Source organism: Ammospiza caudacuta, chromosome 2 (assembly GCF_027887145.1).
Source record: "Ammospiza caudacuta isolate bAmmCau1 chromosome 2, bAmmCau1.pri, whole genome shotgun sequence".
Lineage (NCBI taxonomy): Eukaryota > Metazoa > Chordata > Aves > Passeriformes > Passerellidae > Ammospiza > Ammospiza caudacuta.
In genome coordinates, this window is record NC_080594.1 from 94473071 (window position 1) to 94492277 (window position 19207).

At 39.3% G+C, this 19207-nt stretch overlaps 1 protein-coding gene across 2 annotated transcripts in view; it reads left to right on the forward strand.

Moving 5' to 3' along the window:
- Positions 1-19207, forward strand: part of RASA3 (RAS p21 protein activator 3) — a 129130-nt gene that overhangs the window by 19506 nt on the left and 90417 nt on the right. For both annotated transcript variants that reach the window (XM_058821936.1, XM_058821943.1), the window contains exon 2: positions 18850-18967. In XM_058821936.1, the coding sequence (XP_058677919.1) occupies positions 18850-18967 (118 nt within the window). The remainder of the gene's footprint in view (positions 1-18849; positions 18968-19207) is intronic.

Below are 19207 nucleotides of genomic sequence, written 5' to 3' on the forward strand. Positions count from 1 at the left end.
TTTTCCTCTGCAATATAAACATGTGTCAGCTTTGGTTAGCCATGCCAGCAGGAGTTACACAACTTCCTCGGAATGGCACACTGTGCCGGACAGAGGATATCCCGTGAATTTGAGAATGAAGCTTGTAGATGATAAATGCCAAGGCAAGAGTTAATTTAGTACCCACTTGCCATAAATAGAGGAAGTTGATTCATACAGTCACAGCTAGAAGAGTACATGAGTATGTCAGAGACTTCACTGTCTTGCTTGAGATCACAAATTTGCTGAATAATGTGGCAGGCAAGTTGCAAAATTCAGTCTTCTACTCTTAGAATGGAAGTCAGAAAGATAAAATGGTGTGAAAGGAAATATCTTTTTTTGCTGTAGTTGTTCTTTTTCACTACTTGGCTCTTCAATACACCAAACACTTCCACTATTCCAGACATTTTAGATGTATTTGTGATGTAGTAAAAGATTAGCAACATGTGATATTTGATTATGCCTGTAGAAAAAGAATAGAGAATTCTTTCATCTCAGATAAAGCTGTATCAAAACCCAGCAGAATAAGTAGTCAGAAATGAAAGTAGGGTTTTTAAAATGTCAGCTGAACAGAGAGTTTCAAAGTTAAAAGTTGCTTGCATGTTCTGTTGGGTTTTCGTATGTCGCTGTAATGTGACAGAATAAAAAAACCATGTAAAGCAGTTATAGCGTTATTACAGTATATATTATGCAGGTTATGATCCTGTGCAGTGTATTTCATGAATATATGCTAGATTATTACAGAGAACAGTATTTCAGTTTGTATATTTGCTTTACTGACCACAAGTGTTGCTGTTTTGAGGCACTTTGAGGCTGCTGTTTTTGGCTTCAAATTGCAGCAATAAACATGATAGGTGGAAGAATCACAGGGACTATTGCTTGTGTTGTACTGTCAGTGATAGGGTTGAGTGTATCCAGAGCTGATTTTAGGACCAACTCTGTTTCTAAATGTGCTAACCATCTGGCACAGTTTATGTGTGTGGTTTGTTTTATGCTTGAGGGGTTTTTTTTGAAGGGGGATGAACAGATATACAAACGCATGAGTTTTCTTTTGGACCAGTTTTGCTGTACTGTAAAAGATAGTGTCTAACTGCTCTGGTTATTTACTTTCTAGTTTTTAGAAATGTTGATAGAATAGATGGTAGAGGCTGATACCAGGCATGTTAATGGAGTAGGAGAATAGAAGTGAGTGTATTTCTCAGCGGATCTGCAGTGGAGTTTGGAAAGTTGTCTGGATTGGCAGAGACCAGTTTGTTAGCTTTTAAAATAAATATATTCTTCTGCCAGGAAATAAAAGCTGCACCTTGTAAGTTCTTCAATGTATACCACACTTAAGTAGTCACTTCCAGGAGTCTGCCCAGAAAAATGAAGTGTTGCAGCATTGTTTTCTTCACTACTCTAAATTTCAGACTCAGAGTCATTAGTAGATCCTGAGATGTGAGCTGGTAGTTCAAGGGTCTGTTGCATACTGCATTTCAGTGCTAAGCATTAGGAAAAAAAAGATAAACACTTAGCCTGAACTGTCCCCATAAAGTAGGTAGTCAGAAGCACAGCTTTCATTTCTGTCCACACTTTCTCCTTTGGCTCTAAATTGGTCCTGTAGATGCATAACTGATTGAGATTTTCATTGCTGTCTGTCCATAAATGCTGATGTTTGGTCGGAATTTTTTAACATGCAGTAGCTCAATAATGCATGATCTCCCTCAATGTGTCTTTAGACTGTTAGAGTTGTCTGTTTATTGTTTTTTTAATTCTACTCTTAAGCATATGGAATATGCATGAAATAGAGTTGATGGGCTGCAGTTGAGCTAGACTGACACAAATAAAATCTCCTCATTATGTTAACAGAGATAATTAGTATGACTTTAAATACTTTCCTTGCTGTTTCCCACCCATGTGAATCTTGACTGAAGTTGCTAATGATTATTAAAAAGTATACACCCCTGTTCTCCACACCTGTAATTGCAGTGTCTTGGTGCTTTGTAGGTGTCTTGATGCTGTCAGGCTTTGTAGGTGTTTGACAGAGGAGATAAACAATGTTCTCTGTTTTTGTAGGGAATCTACAACAACAGCTTTGTGTTCTACACAACATGCAGCTTTTCTGTGTAATTTAAATTATTCTTTGTTCTGCCCTTCTTCTTGATATGTTAATTATGCTATATTGTACTAGCAAAATGACATTTGGCATCAATTTATTTTTACTATCCCATTTGGAGATGCATGAGTGGAAGACATCCTGTACAAGTGTCATGTTTTAGAGTTAATTTTTAAAATTATCTAGCTCTTGTTATGTTGCCATCTGTTTTCCACTAGCTTGAAGAGGAAACAGCTGTGGTGAATAATATCAACACTATTTTTAATAAAGTCTAGTAGGTCTGCTTACCTTCAGTGTGCATGTGCATCCCAGGGAGTGACTGTGCTGGCTAGGAGGGGAAGTGTGGTTTTGCAGTAGGAGCTGTAATGAATTTGGAGAAGCAGTGATTCTGATATGTCTCTTCATAGCTGGATTTGAATGCAGCTGGAGAGATGAGGGATAATGGGACACACTTCACTTGCTATAACTGTGCATTGTCTTGTAGAGGGGCTGTTATTGCAGCTTCCAGGGGCTGGCAGGCAGCTGTGGAGCTGACTGAACCTGCTGATCCCAGGTGGAGACTCACTGGTGGCCACACCATGGCATCTCCAGTGTGCTGAGCCAGCAGAGGCAATAGCTGCACTTGACTTTGGGGAAAGCACTGGAGATGGAGAGCCAATGACCTGGCCTCTTCAGCTGACAGCATGGAGCTGCATGGAATTAGAGGTAACCATTTTGGGGAGAATATTTAATTTTCTGATGGAGAATAAGCCTTACTGATGGTAAGTAGGGTATGGATGCACTTGAATAGCTGATTTCCTTGTGGGCTTCTTGATTGTATTTTAGACTTCATTTTGGTAAGGAGCAAGAAACCTCATGAAAGAGATGATGTACAGTATAAGCTTCAATCACAGTGGTGATTCAACTGAATAAAGGGAAGGATAAATGAAAGTAGAAAGTTGCCTGTCAAAGAATGCCTTGGAAAAAATTTCTGACTGGTTTATTTGAGCTCAAGCATTGCAGAGTGGCCAAGATTTGGTACTGGTTTACGTAGATTGGCTTTCTTCACTGATTTCCCTTTGATTTTGATAGAAAGACTTTGTTAGGTCTGGAAGACTTTGCTGGATTAGTAGTTTTTTTTTCAATGGCCCTTTTTTCAAAGGGCCATCAGTAAAAAGAGTGGAGAGGCTGATCAGCAGAGAGCATTAAGTGGTGGTCAGGGAATATAGAGTTGAATGGAGAATGATGATGAATTGGACTGGATCTTCCCATAAGTTAACCAGAATCTTTTTGTCAGAGACTTTTGCATTTGCTTGAGTCTTTAGGTCAGTGGCATTATAGAACAAACCCCAGCAAGAGTAGCTGTGAAAATGAGCCTGTAGTTCAAGTGCTTGAGATTGCAGCCTCAGATCTTCCAGGAGCTGACATCCCATAAACCTGTATGAAATATGTGTCCAGTGCTATGCATTGCACAAGCCCTGTCCCTTTCACCCTCATTGCTGCCCCATTTCTTGCACCAAGGCCAAAGGCTGTGGTGTGGATCCATCAGGAGCCTCTACCGTGTCAGAGCTAATGGCTGCACAAGAGCTGTTCTGAGCTGATGTGGTCTGTTCTGCTTGATGGGTTTGTGTGCCATGTGAACCTGTGTCTTTGCACCACGTGGGGCCGGATGGGCAGTGAGCAGTCACCTGGCCTGCGGTGGCTTCAAATGGCTGTGGAGCTGCAGTGTTACTGAAACAGGTGAGGACATTGCTGCTCCCAGCCTAAAACCCCCTTGTAACTCTTCTGACACAGGATGAGTGTGTTGCAGTACAGGAAAGGAAGACACTGACTTGCAATTCAATTGAAAATGAGTTATACTTCCTTCGCGCTTTCCTACCCAAATTATGCTATTAAACAGTGTTGCTGTTTCTCTGGAGGAATATCTTATGTATGCTAAGAACATGTTAGTACAGAAATCTATCTGCCTTTCAAAGGAGAGAAGCTTTGAGTGATAACTAGAAGAATTCCTAAGAAATAACCAAATAACAGTGACCTAGAGTATTGTTACCTATGTAGATGTTTCCTTTAAAGACTGATATTTCTGCTAAGCTTTAGGGGCAGTTTCTTTGGTTGAATAGCAAATGTGCATTTGTTTTCCTGCTTGCAGGTATACCACTGCCTCACTTCTGAATTTATAACACAAATATATTCATTTCAGAACAAGTTAGAACTGGAAATAAGAAACAACTAGTTTCTGGTGCAGAAACCCCCACAAGTCAAAAATCTTCAGTATAGCAAAGATCTGCTTTGACCGCACATCTTAACATTCTAATTCACAAATGGTTCATCTTGGGAAGATGAGGAGAAAGTGTCTTTCTTTGGATCCCTTAAGTCCATAGCTGGCAGCAGCATGGTTATGCTGTGGTTATGGCATGGTTATTTCAGATGTAATGGTGCTGGAGTATGCAGAGGTGAACTTTGCCTTAGTGGAAACTGTTGTTGGGTTTATCTCTGTGTTACTCTGTGCTTCTGTTGTGTGTAGGTACCCTCTCTCCACTTGGGAGTTCCTCTGCCCTTCTGTTTTGGTATGGAGTACCTCAGGCAGCTTCCCATGAAGAGTGTCTTTCCTATGAAAGTAATCTGTCACAAGGCATTTTTCCGCCAGGTTGCTCTGCAACAAAGGTTATATTACCTTTTTCCTGCCTAAATTAGTGTTCTTTCTATAGTAAAGCCCTTGGGGGCCATTTTTTTCTCTGTAGGGATGTGACAGCACTCCTGGAATTCCACACTGCTAACAGTGAGATATTTCCTCTCCTGCTTACTGGGAGCTGTTTGTCTTACCTGCTTGTTAAAAGGACCAGGTGCTTTGTCTTCTCCAGCTCTGTGTTGGTAAATTCTCCTTTGTGTTTGATTTCCACCCTTGTGCTGTTATGACAGCAGACAAGAGGCTTCCTAGACCAAGGTCTTGATTTTGACATGCTGCACAGGAGAGCCCTTTGGTGTAAGGTAGGTGGGTCAGGCTGGCATGGCTTTGCTGGCCCTCAGATGCAGAAGCTGCAGTCCCTCATGCAGTTGCATTAGCAAGGACTGTAATGCATTGCTCCCATGCAGCCTCATCTGAGGGGTCTGAAGTTGCATTTTGATTATGAAGTACTGAGAGGGATGGAGTTTGACCATGGAAGTTTGCTGTGTGACTTGCTGTGCACAGTCAGAGATGGAGTCTGCAGCAGAAGCAGGATGGAATCCAGGGGTTCAACCAAAAGAGCCAACTTCTTGCATGGGGATGGAGCCTTCCTGCACAGAGCAGCTCTGTTGTGTGGTATTGCTGTGTAAAAATAAATGGGCCACTTTTGAAATCACATGAAATGAGCAAGGGGTTAACTGAGGCTGAATGAATGACTTTCCATTCTCAGGTGATCTCTGCAAAGAAGCATTAGTTTGTTTTGGTAGCCAAATCTCCACTGTATTCATCCCCATCCTACAGCATTAAAAGTTGTGACTGCAGCGTGCCCATGGATTTGTGTCCATCTACTCTATGTAAATTGTGTTCTACCCTAAAAGGTAAAAAAAGGGAATATTTTTATCCAACAAATAGTCCTTGGATGGGCACGTCTGTTTACGTGTTTAACTTTTGCATCTGGTTATTGTAAATGTCTGTGAAGAACTTCCTTACAGTCTGTGAAAGTGTGTGATATAATCCAGAAATCAACTTCATTTTACACTTGATTATCAGAAGTATTCCCTGACTCCAGTCTCATGTTCTTTTGCAAGCTATGAATTTACACAGGGGTTTGAGAAGTTTATTTCAAGACAACTTGATATTGCACATGTGTAGTTTGACCTTTAGGTATCTATTGACACTGGCTGCATGTGATAACACAGCTTCATGTGACCCACAATAAATATGAAAGGATTTATTGCTTTCTGTTTTTTGAGTTTGAGATAAAACTAGTACATACTGTATCAGAAAGAAAAACATGATTTTCTCACTTCTGTTGGGCTCTGAAAAAGATGAACTGTAAGATGATGTGTGTGGGTACATTATCACTTTTTGCCTGCTTGATGTGTTCTGTAAAGTGCTGATGACAGAGTTAACCAAGGTTTTGTGTATTTTGGGCTTTTGACGACTGAGTAGTTGCACCACATAACTGTGATTCAAAACTGTGAGTTTAAGTTTACTTAAATGTGTGTTGTCCTTTTTGGTTGTTGGACTGAAGAATAAGCTTGGTTGCAGTGCCTTCTCCAGCTGTGTGTCATGAAAGCAAGCCACTGTCACCAGCTAGCTGTGTTGGCTCAAAGACTGTGCAGTTGGATCTTGGTTAAATTGGCAAAGTTTTCAGAATGAGACTTCTAAACTAAGATTGACACTACAGTATATCTTTTGTATTGCATTATGCTTAGGAATGCTGTGTCCTTATACTTCCATCCTGTCAAATGTCCTTTACCCTCCCTTATCATACATGAATATTTGTGTAGGCTTAAGCATTTTAAGAAAGAGAATGTCTTCTTTGTTGGTGCAGCTCTCATTACTGCTGGACCTCTGCTACTGAGGCAAAGTGAGAGCAGGTATGTGCTGTGTTAGAATGATGAAACTGAAGATGTGTATAACAATAACATTTGTGAATGTGTTTTGGAGCGGTTGCCAGATACTCCTCTCGTTCATGTTTTTGAATTCCTTCTGCATTGACAAATTATTTCTGCTTTTTCACTAGTAATAAGTATGCAAAATATTTAACACTTCATGAATACTTCACAATCAGTGTGACTGTACCCTGTTTTCTGCAGCTGATATGACTAACTTGTAAACTGAAACCAGAAGACTGAAGGAAAACCAACATCAATTGAGTTTCATTATATTAACACTTTGCATAATTTAGAAAAGGAAAGTAGGTCACTTTCCATTTTTAATACCCACTTTATACTTTGCATAAAAACCCAACAGGATTGCAGACAGTTCATGAAAAGTTATACATTTCCCTGTAAATACAAATTTGAATAATATGGATGTTTGTGGAAATTGCAAGGGAATATTGTAATTTTGGCTCAGATGTTTCTTCAGAATCTTAACTGCTTATATCAAGTGCTGTGTTTTTAGAGCACAGAGCTGCACAAACTTCTGAAGTCTGTAGTTTTGATCATTGCTTGTAAATAAATGACTATATCCAGATTCTTGCTTGTTTTTCTGCAGTTGTGCCTGTGTTACCTATACTCAGTGCTGAGGAGTGAAGAAATAAATGTGTTTTCTCTTCCCATAGTTACTGAAGTTGGAAGATCAAGCATTTGGTTTTTATCACACTGCCTGCACAATGAGTCATGCTTTCTTCGTTAGGTCTGTTCCTCAGGCCAGGATTCATGCGATGTTCCCCTTCTCTGGGCAATCAGATTAGTCACTGTTTGAAATCCTGTTTAAAAAATAAATGGCACCACAGGTTGTTGCCTGCTCACCCCTTCCGTGCTCTCCCACTGCTTGCAGTTTGGGTTCAGCAGCATCATTATATTGAAAAATATATTATGGTCATGGTAACTGACATATCATTGGAGTCCCACTGAAAATAGTCTACTAAATTTGGGATTCACAGTAACTAGCAAAGAATTGTTTATAGGCAGGTGAATTTTAAGTAATTCAGTGTGCTGAAATACATCTTGCTTAAACTTGGCTTCTTTCATTATACTGTTAAGAACAAAAACAACATTGCAAATGTAGTAGTAGCTTGAACTTTATGAAACCTATAGATTTATGAAAGCAGTGGCAATAGCAAAATTGCTAACATAAATGGCATGCTGTCATGGTACCTGAATCAGACTTTAGTATTTGGGGCAGAAACTGAAAGTGTCTGATGGAGCTGAGATTTAATGGAGGTTTTGAACAACTTTAGGACAGTAGCAATTTCTAGTCCCTGCTATGTAATACACTGTCATGAAGGCTCTTGAAGTTCTTTATGCTGGTACTAGAAGATTTTAGGGGTGCTGGTTCATTGTGGGAAGTAGCAGTTTGAAAGACAAATTAATGTAAAAAATGTGTGGTGGCCAGATTGGAAGTAGGAAAAGAGAGGGGAAAATATATATAGTGTAGTTGTAAACACATAACCCAGATGTTGCTGTAGATATGGAGTTTAGCCATTGTTAGCTGGCTAAACTCCATATCTAGTCAATGAACAACAAATCATGATTCAGAAAATGTGTTATGTTCATGCCCAAATACTCTTACATAGGAGTCTGTCAACAGTAGTTGTTAATGCAGGCACCGAAATTGTGCAAAGTGTTGCATCTTATGAATATGCCCAGGATCAATGTTTGGTTTGTGCCTTGAGAGCAAATTAGGGTTATGACATGGTAAAGAACTGGAAGTTGTGAAATAAATGGTTATAAACTCTGTCATAGTTTATAGATGAAAACCTGAATAGAAGGAAAGATGAATTATGTTCCACATTAGACTTTCATTCTGTTTCTTATGAACAACTTCATTTTTCATGTTTTAAGTTGTTAACAATGTTTTTTTGACAGGAAAATGCTCATGAAGTAGGTGGAGGTGCAGACCAGCGTGGGAGAAAATGTGATCATCTATAGAAATTAAAATGTGGTGTTTTGGGGTTTTTTGTGAAGGTTTTTGTGGTGGTCTTGTTTTGTCTCCAATATGCAGCTGATTCTCACAGGTACCAGACACTCACAATTGTTACATATACTAGTTCACATTGTTGGTTTTCCTTTCATTCTGTGTGAGACAGATTCCTGAGGTGACTAAAGAGATATACTAAAATTCAGCTTTGGGTGAATTTTGTGGGTGTGGGTGAGCAGCTCATACAGAATACCCAGCTTCAAAAACATTGCCAGATTTGGAAGATACTTAGCCTCTGGGTGATTAACTACAACCAAAATTTAATTTTGAGTCTTGCTCTTATTTCTCTGAGAATATCCACTGGAATAGAACAGACCTGTGTTGCTGTGAAGTTTGTTTAATCCTGCTGCATTGGCTTCCCCTGGAAGACAACATGCCTGTGTATTTTGGCAGTTACTTTGTGCAGAGATGAGTATCTTGGGTCTTATGTACTGGGAGATGAGGACCTGATCCTCTGACTGCAGATGAAGCCTGAACAAGTAAATACTTAGGTATTTGTGCATGTGAACTTTATTTCCATGAGAGATTCTTCCCCCAGCCACCTGGGACACTGGGAAATTGGATGGGGGAATTCTTGTTTGGTTTTTTTACAGCTCATTTTTCTCACTGCTGGTCAAGCAAATCCCTTATACTGCTCTAGGTTTGTGGGTAGATCCTTACAGCTTAATTTAAAAGTAATCTCACATGCTCTTAGCTTGTAATTTGAAAACTTTCCAAGGCTTAAGGCAGTGGTAGTTAATTGTCATTTCCTCCCTATACTTAGGTCAGTTTGTCTTCATCTGTATTTTTGAAGTGAAAATTTATTTTGACAAGGAGCTAAGAATCCCGTGCTGATGAGATTTCTGAAAAAACAGACACTTGTTTAGTAAGCCTGCTGACACAGTAAATGGAATGTTTAGGGTCTTGGATGATGATGATGGTCCAGGTCTGTCAGTATATGGATGTTGTGGAAGTAGCCACTTTTAGCCATTGTTGGGCCAAGCTGTGTGGTGGCTGTAGTTAAGGCAGTGTGGCTTCAGAGCAGAGGCAATAACTACCACCAAACCTCAGAGCAGAGGCATTTCATCCTCTTGCTTTCTGTGAAGAGATCTATGAGTTTTTAGATCAGTGGCAGTGTATCCTTCCATATGTTGACTTGAGTCCAGCTGCATAGCACTGCAAGCTGCCAAGTGGTTGCTTTAATAGTCAAGCTCAAATGCTTTTAGGCACCTTAAGATATTGAACGGAGAGATGCCTTTGGTTTTGCTTCATTAATGGGTCTGTGAACTAGCAACAAGAAATTAGCATAATTGATGTAAATTCTTGTGTATTGTTGTCATGCATCTGTGCAATACAGGCTAATCAGCAATGAAATACATTTTTTAAAGTCAGCTATAATCATATCAGGCACCAACCTTAGTAATGTCCAAGTGAAATGTATTTTTGTTTTACTCTACTGGAAAAGTGTTAGGCAAATAAAGGCCCAGCTACTGAAGTAAAACAAATACTGTGGATGGATTTGATAATGCTGAGAGCTGAGTTTGTAACATAGCATTTGTCAGCCACTTAAGACTATGGCTAGAAAAGTATGATTTCCCTTTTTCATTCAAAACCCATTGATAAGCATGTAGACTGAGAACTGGTTATGATCACACTTCTCTTAAAGCGTTTCCTTTTATCTCGTTCCTTAGTGCAGAGGATGCTTGTCATGTGTGAAGAAACACATGAGGAATACTTAAATGGGAAAAAAGAATTTGATCTCGTTGTAGGAAAGTACCTATTTTCACTGTTCTTGAAGAAAGACTCAAGTAAAGCAAGTTGAGGAGATATCAATACCTTGTTCTCCCCTCATGAAGATTAATTTTGTAATAGGAGGAGTATGTTGAATGTGGAAGAAGACACTCTTTTCTCAATTAATTCCTAAATCTTAGATAGTTTTCAAGATTGCCTTGAACTTCTGTGGTCAAAATCCCCCAGTTTCTCAATAGCCAGGTTTTGTTTTGGTTTGAACACTGTGGAGCCAGAGGACCAAACTGAACCTGATCTAAACGTGATTCCCTGAGACTGCTTGGTGAAGATGTTTCGAAATATGTAATTCTAAAGCAAGAGCTGTTGTGAACAGCAGAATCATTGGAGGAAACAGTTTCTGAACAGGACCAGTAAAGCCTTTGGCTGTTCAGCAGTTACTCCTTTTGCTTTTAATCGAAACAAAACGCGGCCTTTGGTGGATTTGTACTTTTCATGTTACTTTACTCTAAAAATTTTTGGTGTTGCTTGTTGTGATAGAAGTGATTAGTGTCCTGGAAGAGGGAGGGCATCACTCCTTTTGCATTGCTTGTGTTTTGTTGTTTTTTTCCACACTGTTGCTGTTGCTTTTTGATCTACAATTTAAAAGATGGGATGTACATAAATAAAAATTGTCCTTTTTAAAAAAACATTTGTGATACGACTTTTAGTTTTGTCTGTGAATAATATAAATAAAAATAAAAATATTTTTCCACATTTCTTTTTGCTTATGCTGATGTTTTTGAGAACAGTACTTTCGTTCCTTAGCAATGACTAGGTTTCTTACTACAGAGCAACAATCTTAAAGTATGCTAAAGTACAGAGGCTCTCAGAAGGGAACACTTGTTGGATTTCTTTGTTTGATGTTGTAAATCACTTGCTTGTATTTCCTGTGTTGTACTGTTTTTCTAAAAATAGTGAAAATTGCTCGCTGTTTGCTCAGTGCAGCTCCATGATGGAATAGTCTGTTTAAAGTTACTTCCTCTCAGCTACTCTGCCCCTCCTGCAGCCTGAATCTCTCCCTCATGGCCTCCCACAACAGATGTTCAGTGACTTAAACTTTGCTGAGAGAAGGTCTTTCATAACTTTAGGAGGCTGATATTCATTTTTAAAAAATAACTACCACCAAACCAAGCAACTCCCCCTCCCAAACGCCCCACCTCGGAACAAAACCAGAAAACCTACCAAGGACTGCACAAGCCACAACCTAAACCAAGGTCACAATTCCAAGGCCACAGAACAGCCTGTAGCCAGTCCCTGCAGTTCTGAAACTGTAGGAAAAACCTCACAAGTCTCTATCAAATGCAGCTAGGAGTTGCATGAGATGTGCTGATGCAAAGTACCATCTTCAAAACACAAACGGGATTGAAAAATAATAAATGTGGAACTGAGTCTAACTTTGTGCTAACACAGATAGAGTCTAGCTAATTCATAATTTTTTCTGCAGAAATATGACCAAAAAAAATCACATCAAAGCCCTTAAGGCTTCCGCCAGAATGCCACAGGAAAACTGAATTTAAATGTGAACTCCTTGAGAACACCTTTTTCCTGGCAGTATTCTACTTTAAAATAGTAGGATACCTTCAAAGTATCCTTTTACACAGAATAGCTTCAGTCTTGTTAAAAAGCAGCTGGACTGTGTATTTTTTATTTTGTGGGATTAAGTTACTATTCTAAGGGGATCTTTAGAGAAACCTGATGCCTGCTGTTGACCACAATATTGCAACCAGTTACTAAAGAGTTGAGGAGAATTATGCTTCTCCTCTTGTACAAACTAAAATCTTAATTTTGCAGGCAGCTCTCATGAAACTTGCTTTATAGGCGTCTTTCCTCTCAGCCCTGGGATTTGATTAACAGCCCTGGTACTGTAAGCACTTAAGTACTTAAGATCATGACAAGATCTTTTGAGCCTTCTCTCTGTTCATTCTTCTTACAAGAAAAGTAAGACTGTCAGCCTGCAGCTTCTCATTGCTCTCCAGTGAAAATATCCTCAGCTGCTTCTGTTACACCCAGAAAAATAAAGCAAGATACGTGGACAGTTTTTTGGACTTTCAGGGCTGCAAAAGGAGAACTGGAATGTCTGATCCCATGTGTATAGGAAAAAGGGAATGTGGCTACTTGGCATTCTGAGTGACGGGTCTGAGTGTGTTCACCATGCAGGCTGTGGCTGATGAGGCTTAGCAATTGTTACAGTGGTCAGAAAGGCCTGTGTGCTGTGCCAGAGCAGGCTCCAGCTCAGAGAAGGATCTGTAGGAAGGTTCCTAACCAGTATAAGTTTAATAATTTAAGGGGGAAAGGAGGTGGTTCAGCACTATGGCTCTGGGTGTACTGGTGAGGTTGGTTGTGCAGGTGGGATTTTAACAGGTGCCAATGTTCCTGTCACTAGGCTGTGAATAGAGGTATCAGCTGGTGCTGGTCTTCAGTTTCATGCCAGAAGATTTGGGGTTGATGCTCTTTCCCTGAAGCCAGGAGGGTTTCCACACGATACTCTTGTCTAAAAAGTATTTAATTAATGCCGTGTGCTTTCCTTGATGGCTGCCTGCTGAAGCAAGGCTGTGGTTTTGGGGCTGTGGTATGGAGCTGCTCAGGGGGTGTTGCTAATGCCTGGTCTGCGGTGCTGTTTTGTTGGGGAAATGCCATCCCTGATAACGTGATGACCATTTCACGTGGAAAGAGGCTGGCAGGCAAGGGCTTTTAGATTAAGAACAGGTCATCTAAAAATCTCATTTTCCAGATCATCAAAATCTCTTCACAGATGGCTATTTTTGACCTGGTTTAGAAATCTAATGCAATGTGTCCCCTCATGAAAGGAAAGTAGTGTGTATGTGTGTGCACATAAATGCCAGTGGTCAAGGCAAAGAGAGATCGTTGGACAAGTAGCATTACAAGCCATACCTGTTTTAAAAGAAAGAATTATATTAATATATTAATTTCCTTTTTAGATAAATGATTTTTGTGTTTTGCTTATTTTTGGGCTTTGAGAATTATACACAGATGTGGTGAGAAAGGAACATTTTTGACACTTGGCATGTATTGCTTAGAAAGTGTTTGTTGTTTTGATTTTACTGCAGAAGTACAAAGGAGCACTAAGCTGCTTACATAGTTCCATAGTTGCATGCTGGGTACACTGGTTTTTGGAACTTCACTTTTAAATTTTATTTTATTGCTATTTTCTATTTGGACTGACAAAAATTAATTCAAACTCTCTTTTTTGAGAGGTACCCACAGTATATCTACATATAGGAATTATATACAAATGCAACCATCTATTCTGCTTTCAAACATTGCATTAATGTCATATAATTATCACATTAGCTGTTCAGTAACAAAGTTGGTTTTTAATGTGGATGAAAGTTTTTCAACTGTGACCATTTCAATAATAAAAGGGTTTATTTTCTCAGTATATTCTTCCTGAGGTATTGTAGTCATATCCCTCCTTTAGTCCCCATCTAAGATGATCCCCAAAAGATGATCTTCTGTGTGCAAGAAAATGAACTGCTTTCTCAGCATTCAACATAAATGCAACTGTTTCTGTTCAGTTTAAATTTAATGCATAGACACTAAATTCTAGCTATTTGTGTGTGTGTTAATCCACATTGAGTGGTATTATATTTCCGTTTCAAGTACAATGAAGTATTAATTAGAAACTTGTTGTCATCTTGATATTTTACATATATGCTGAATTTTGTGCATGAGTAGCTTTTTAAGCATAAATTGTGGTCATCAGAGGTCTGGGTGTACATACGTTTTCTTTTTTCTGTTTTTGCTTGATCTGTGAGTGTTCAAGCAATAATGCTTTTTCAGAAGAAAGAAAACTTGAAAGGAATGCTTGAGATAATTTTTCAAGATTTCCAGCATCTCTGTTGAGATAGAGAGCTTAAATGAGAACAGGAGAAGCTTTTCATTCTTGACATACATTGCTGCTCTGCTTTTGTTCTTGAAATGCTTCCCTGCAAGTTTCTTTGGAGGGTATTTTCCTGAATATAGTGGAAACAAAGTGGATTGCTGTGGGTTTGGATACGATGCCCTTTTCAGATTTTAGCTATTTTGTTTCTGTACTTAAGTCTTTCAGCATTCTCCCTGAAGTCAAATGCTCTGGTACTGAAAGCTCAGCTGCTTTTATTGGATTTTTTTTTTTGGAGGTAGGTTTCTGTTTGCTTGTTTGTTTTCTGAAACAGTTTGAGAAATGGCTCTGTCATGCCATCATGGTCAAATACGTTGCTGCTAGAAAGCAGCAAGCTAAATTTGTTAATGCATTACAAAATCTTCCTTCATGCATTCAGATTGGCAGATGTGTGCTGGTGACCCAATATTTGGCAGCATAAGAGCAGGAAATCTGTTGCAAAAGGTAGATACAATATGTGGCTGCCATGTAGCCTTTGCTTTTCAGAAAGTTGCATCTGGGGAAATATATATCAGAAACAAAGAAGACACAATGGTAAGTATCTAAATTCAATTTAAAATACTAGATGCTTCAAAAAATTCAAGTGGGAAAACCTTAAGGAAATGTATGCATATACTTATTCCTAGAAGCATTTTCCAAGTTTTTTTAGCTCTTACCAGTTATGCTCCCAGCGCCCTTCCTTGCCATATGTGTAGGAGCGCCCTTTAAACTTGCTTTCCTTTGGTTGCTGGTGTTTTAGCAGGGCAGCAATATGCAACATTGGGAAGAACAAGGAAGATAAATACAATTTTGAGTTTTTCCTTTATCTTCTTCCAGCTTGTTGCATTCCCTGTGCCTGGCTTAAGCTAAGCTATCTGCTGTGGTAGTCTATTTTTGAAATGTAGCAACCTTGTAGTAATTCTATGAGGAGAACGGGGAGAAGATAGCAAGCCAGTGACATATTCAGAATTGTACAGTCTTTTTTTAAGACTTGTCTAAAATACCAATGTTAACTTTTCCACAGCTGAAATCAGCTTTGCTAGGTTTAAGTACTTAGTGCTAAATTGAGTTCGGCACACAGTTAAATTAGGACCATGTACATTGGAAGTGCAGGGATAGGGGGAACAGCTATTGGAAACTTGAACAGATTATTCTGCTGCTGTGGCTTCAAATGGAGGCCTTATGCTCCAAAACAAAGTGCTTGTGTAGTCTGAATTGTCAGGGTCTTAGACATCTTAAGAAACATTCCATTTCTTCTTAGTGGCAGTGGAAAACTAAAGGTTTTAAAGGCGAGTGTGTTGACCTTTCATCTGCAAACCCTCTCCAAGTTCTCCTCTGTGCAGGTACTTCACACATGTGAAGAAGGGAGGAAAAAACATGGGAGTTGGCCTTTGAAAATGCACTTGATGAAGATGTCTCTTCTGCACACATAGGTTAAGTGATTAAATTCTTGCCCAAAATAAATGATCTCATCAGCTCTGTTTTTTGAGAAAATGGAAATAGTGCATGACTATATAATGTATTAAGGACTTTCTTTTATTTTCAGTTTGCTGGTAGCAAATCCAAAAAAATACTGATCAGATTGTTCAGCTTCATTGTAGATGGCAAAAGAGTGTCACAGAGGGAACTTTTTTGTCTTGGAGGAATCTAAAGAGCAACTGAAGCTCTAACAGAGCGCATTTGTTGGCTTAAAATGTCTGGCTAGAGAGCTGAGTCTTTAGCTGTGCTTGAAAGCTTGATAAATTTTTCTTTCTCGACTGCTCAGTGCTGGAGGAATCTAAACAGCCATTGGCTGCTGCCGTTGTTGGGAAGAAACAGTATTTTTTTTTGTAAGTACTCAAGTCAGTAACATGATTAATATATTGGGTTGGTCAGTTAATCCATTGTTCTAATCTCCATGGTTTTCCAGGGTCTTTTTCATTTTGAAGAAAGAAATTACTGTAAAATGTCTTCTCCCTCTATCTTCCCTCTGTGTACTTTGTACCATTGTGACGGTGGTGACCTTTAATTTGCTGTACAGACTATGCAGGCAGCCATTTTCCAGTGATGCTAAATGGTGTCTTCCTTTACACTGCAGTTAGGTTTCAATATTGTGGGCTTTCCTATTGTAAGTCTTTTATGAAAGAAATAACTGAGTTCTCAAAATGTGGTTCTTAGAGTACTTGAAATAACTATTACCTTTAAGTGCTTAAGTGAATATTGTGCACATGAAAAAAAATGGAAATCAAGATGAAAAACAGAATTTGGTTTCATGTAATGCATTAATGTTGAAGCAGAAAGTGGAAGAGTGAAGAAAAAGGGAAGCTGTGTTACTGTTTTGGTTTGATTTTGAGCTTGAAAATGTTGTGTCTTTCTCTTGGAAGAAGTGTGAGAACAGTGTGCCAGCCCTGGAGGAAGAGTTCCTTATCAGTCTGCTATTGAAACACTTCCTGTTGACACTGTCTCTTTGGGGAACTGTACCCTGTTATCCAGGAAAGAGGCTGCTCTCATGTGACTCTAATGGAGAAAAATTAACAGGAATTTGCTTGCTTGGGCAGAGAAGACAGGCTTGGAGGCCTCAGTCTGTGTGAGAATAGGGCATTTGATTTGTAACTTGCTTGAACAAGAATAAAACTTGGAGGTTTAGTGTGGCAGGACAGACTTCAGTGCCGACTGAGCAAGCCATCAATAATCCTCAGTATATTTTTGTCTAGAGCTGCTGCAGTTGAACTATTGCTAACACTTCAGCTTAGTTTAACACCACATTGAGCATGCCAGCAGATGTTCCAGTCACACCTTCAAATTACAGTGGAGACAGCTTTTTTTAATCCAGTGTCTCGCAACTCTGAAGGAAGTGGGAAGAACGCTATCAAGTTGTATCAGCTGAGCTGAGCGAACAAACTTATTTAGAAGAACTCTGAAGCAAGGCATTAATGTGTGAAGCAACATTTTCTAGTCCCTTTTTAGTGCCTCTATATATGCTCCATGGTTAGCTTTAGAAAAAAAACTAACCATGGCGCATATGTATGCACTACATGCACATACAGTCACACATGGACAAGCCATTTTTGAGAAGTGTCGTTGTGTGATGTTTCCAAGGGCATGCCATGGGTCAGTTAGCAGAAGTGTGTGAACAGTGTGCCAGAAGGAGATGATAGGCAGGAAGATGTGGAGTCCTGTGTCATTTGATGTCTTTCCTTAATAGCTGAGGGTGCAGGTTGGCTCAGCATTTCCTTGCTGTGCGTCTTCAGTGTTTACAGGCACATGCATCAGATTGCTATGGGACAAATCTGCCAAAAGGAACAAGTATGTCTGTACTGAAGACAGAGTTGAAAAAAACAAGGTGATTCTGTTATTAGTATGAAGCTATTTGGGAGCCAGAGACTGGGGAACTGTGTCTAGGAAAGTGCACTTAAGCTGAGCTGCAGGGGTTGGATAAAAAGTTATATTTGTTACCATCATTTAGAGCTTCCTTCTGTACTGGCAAACAAGCCTGTGTTCCCTTGCTCTGTGCAGTTTTGGTCTTACTCCTTATATTTTTACCAGGACAGAATGACCTAGTACCCATGCTATGTGCTAATAATCTCCAGCTACTGGAAGAGTGACAGTAAATAGGACCATGTGCACTGCAGACTTACACTTAGTCTAAGTTTTGTCTTTAGATTTAAATCACTCCTCCACATAGTGATACATACTTCAGCCAAATGATGAGGGGCTTTGTCCAGTTTCCTGATGGAGAGTTTTGATTTTTATGAGTTGGCCAAGGAAGTTTAGTACTTGACTTTGGTTGTTAATGAATATGTAAAGGGGAAAACTGTGGTTTTTGTTCTTGTTTCATACACTTGGGTTTGGTAGTCTCTTGGTTAGCCTGAGTTCCTCGGTCCTGTCCTTTTTGTTGTTGTTAATTATAGTACTAACTTCTTGCTGTAGTTTTGAAACAAATGTTTATTGTGAAGAATATTCATGACTTGCATGGTACCTTTGTGCAAGGGCCTTAGGCAGCTTCACAAGTGCTAATTATCCCATCAGAGTGCTTTGAAGTCCAGCTTGTGATCTAAGGCTGTTGGCTGTAACTAAAGTGACTGTTTTCCATCTCCACATCCGTGGTGAGTGGTGGAGCTGTGATCTGCACAGCTCATTTGCTGTGTTCTGGTAATGACTTCAGGATAAAATCACCGGGCTGTGTTGAAAAGCTTGGTTGCTATGTTGTGTTGTGTTCTTGGTATCTTAGGGGAGCATTAATCAAAACCTAAACTTTGTATGGAAGGAGATAGTCTGCATCCAAATACATGGGAATAAATTGGATGCAATGGACTTTTCTTAGTTCTTAGCTGAGCTCTAAACCTGATCAGGACCTGCTGCATTGAAAACAGGAGACTGCTGCAAAGTTTGATGGAGACTTCACATTTGAGAAGGAAAATATAATACTTTCCTTTAGCCATGTTGCTGGCGCTGCAGTAGTTGACAGATTACTGATTTATGGATAACATTTTAATATGTAACCTTTCTGGTTTTTTTCTTTCTTGTCTTTAGGTGAAGCCAAAAATCTTCCTACATATCCAGGGCCAAACAAGATGAGGGATTGCTACTGTACTGTAAACCTGGACCAGGAGGAGGTTTTCAGGACCAAAATAGTGGAGAAGTCATTATGGTAACACATACATATATAAATGTTCTGTTGACTCTTCTCATTGTCTGCTAACTAGGTTTGTTTAATATTCCAAAGATACTTTCTTGAGGGGAGAAGAGAGAATGAATAGGATTCTTCTTCCAGTTTAAAAAACACTAGTGTAAAAAGAGTAATGTCATGATACTGACCTGTATTTAAGGGGAAAAAATGCCTTCACCAAGGCAATCCATATTAATTTTTTCCCTAACAATGTATCGCCAG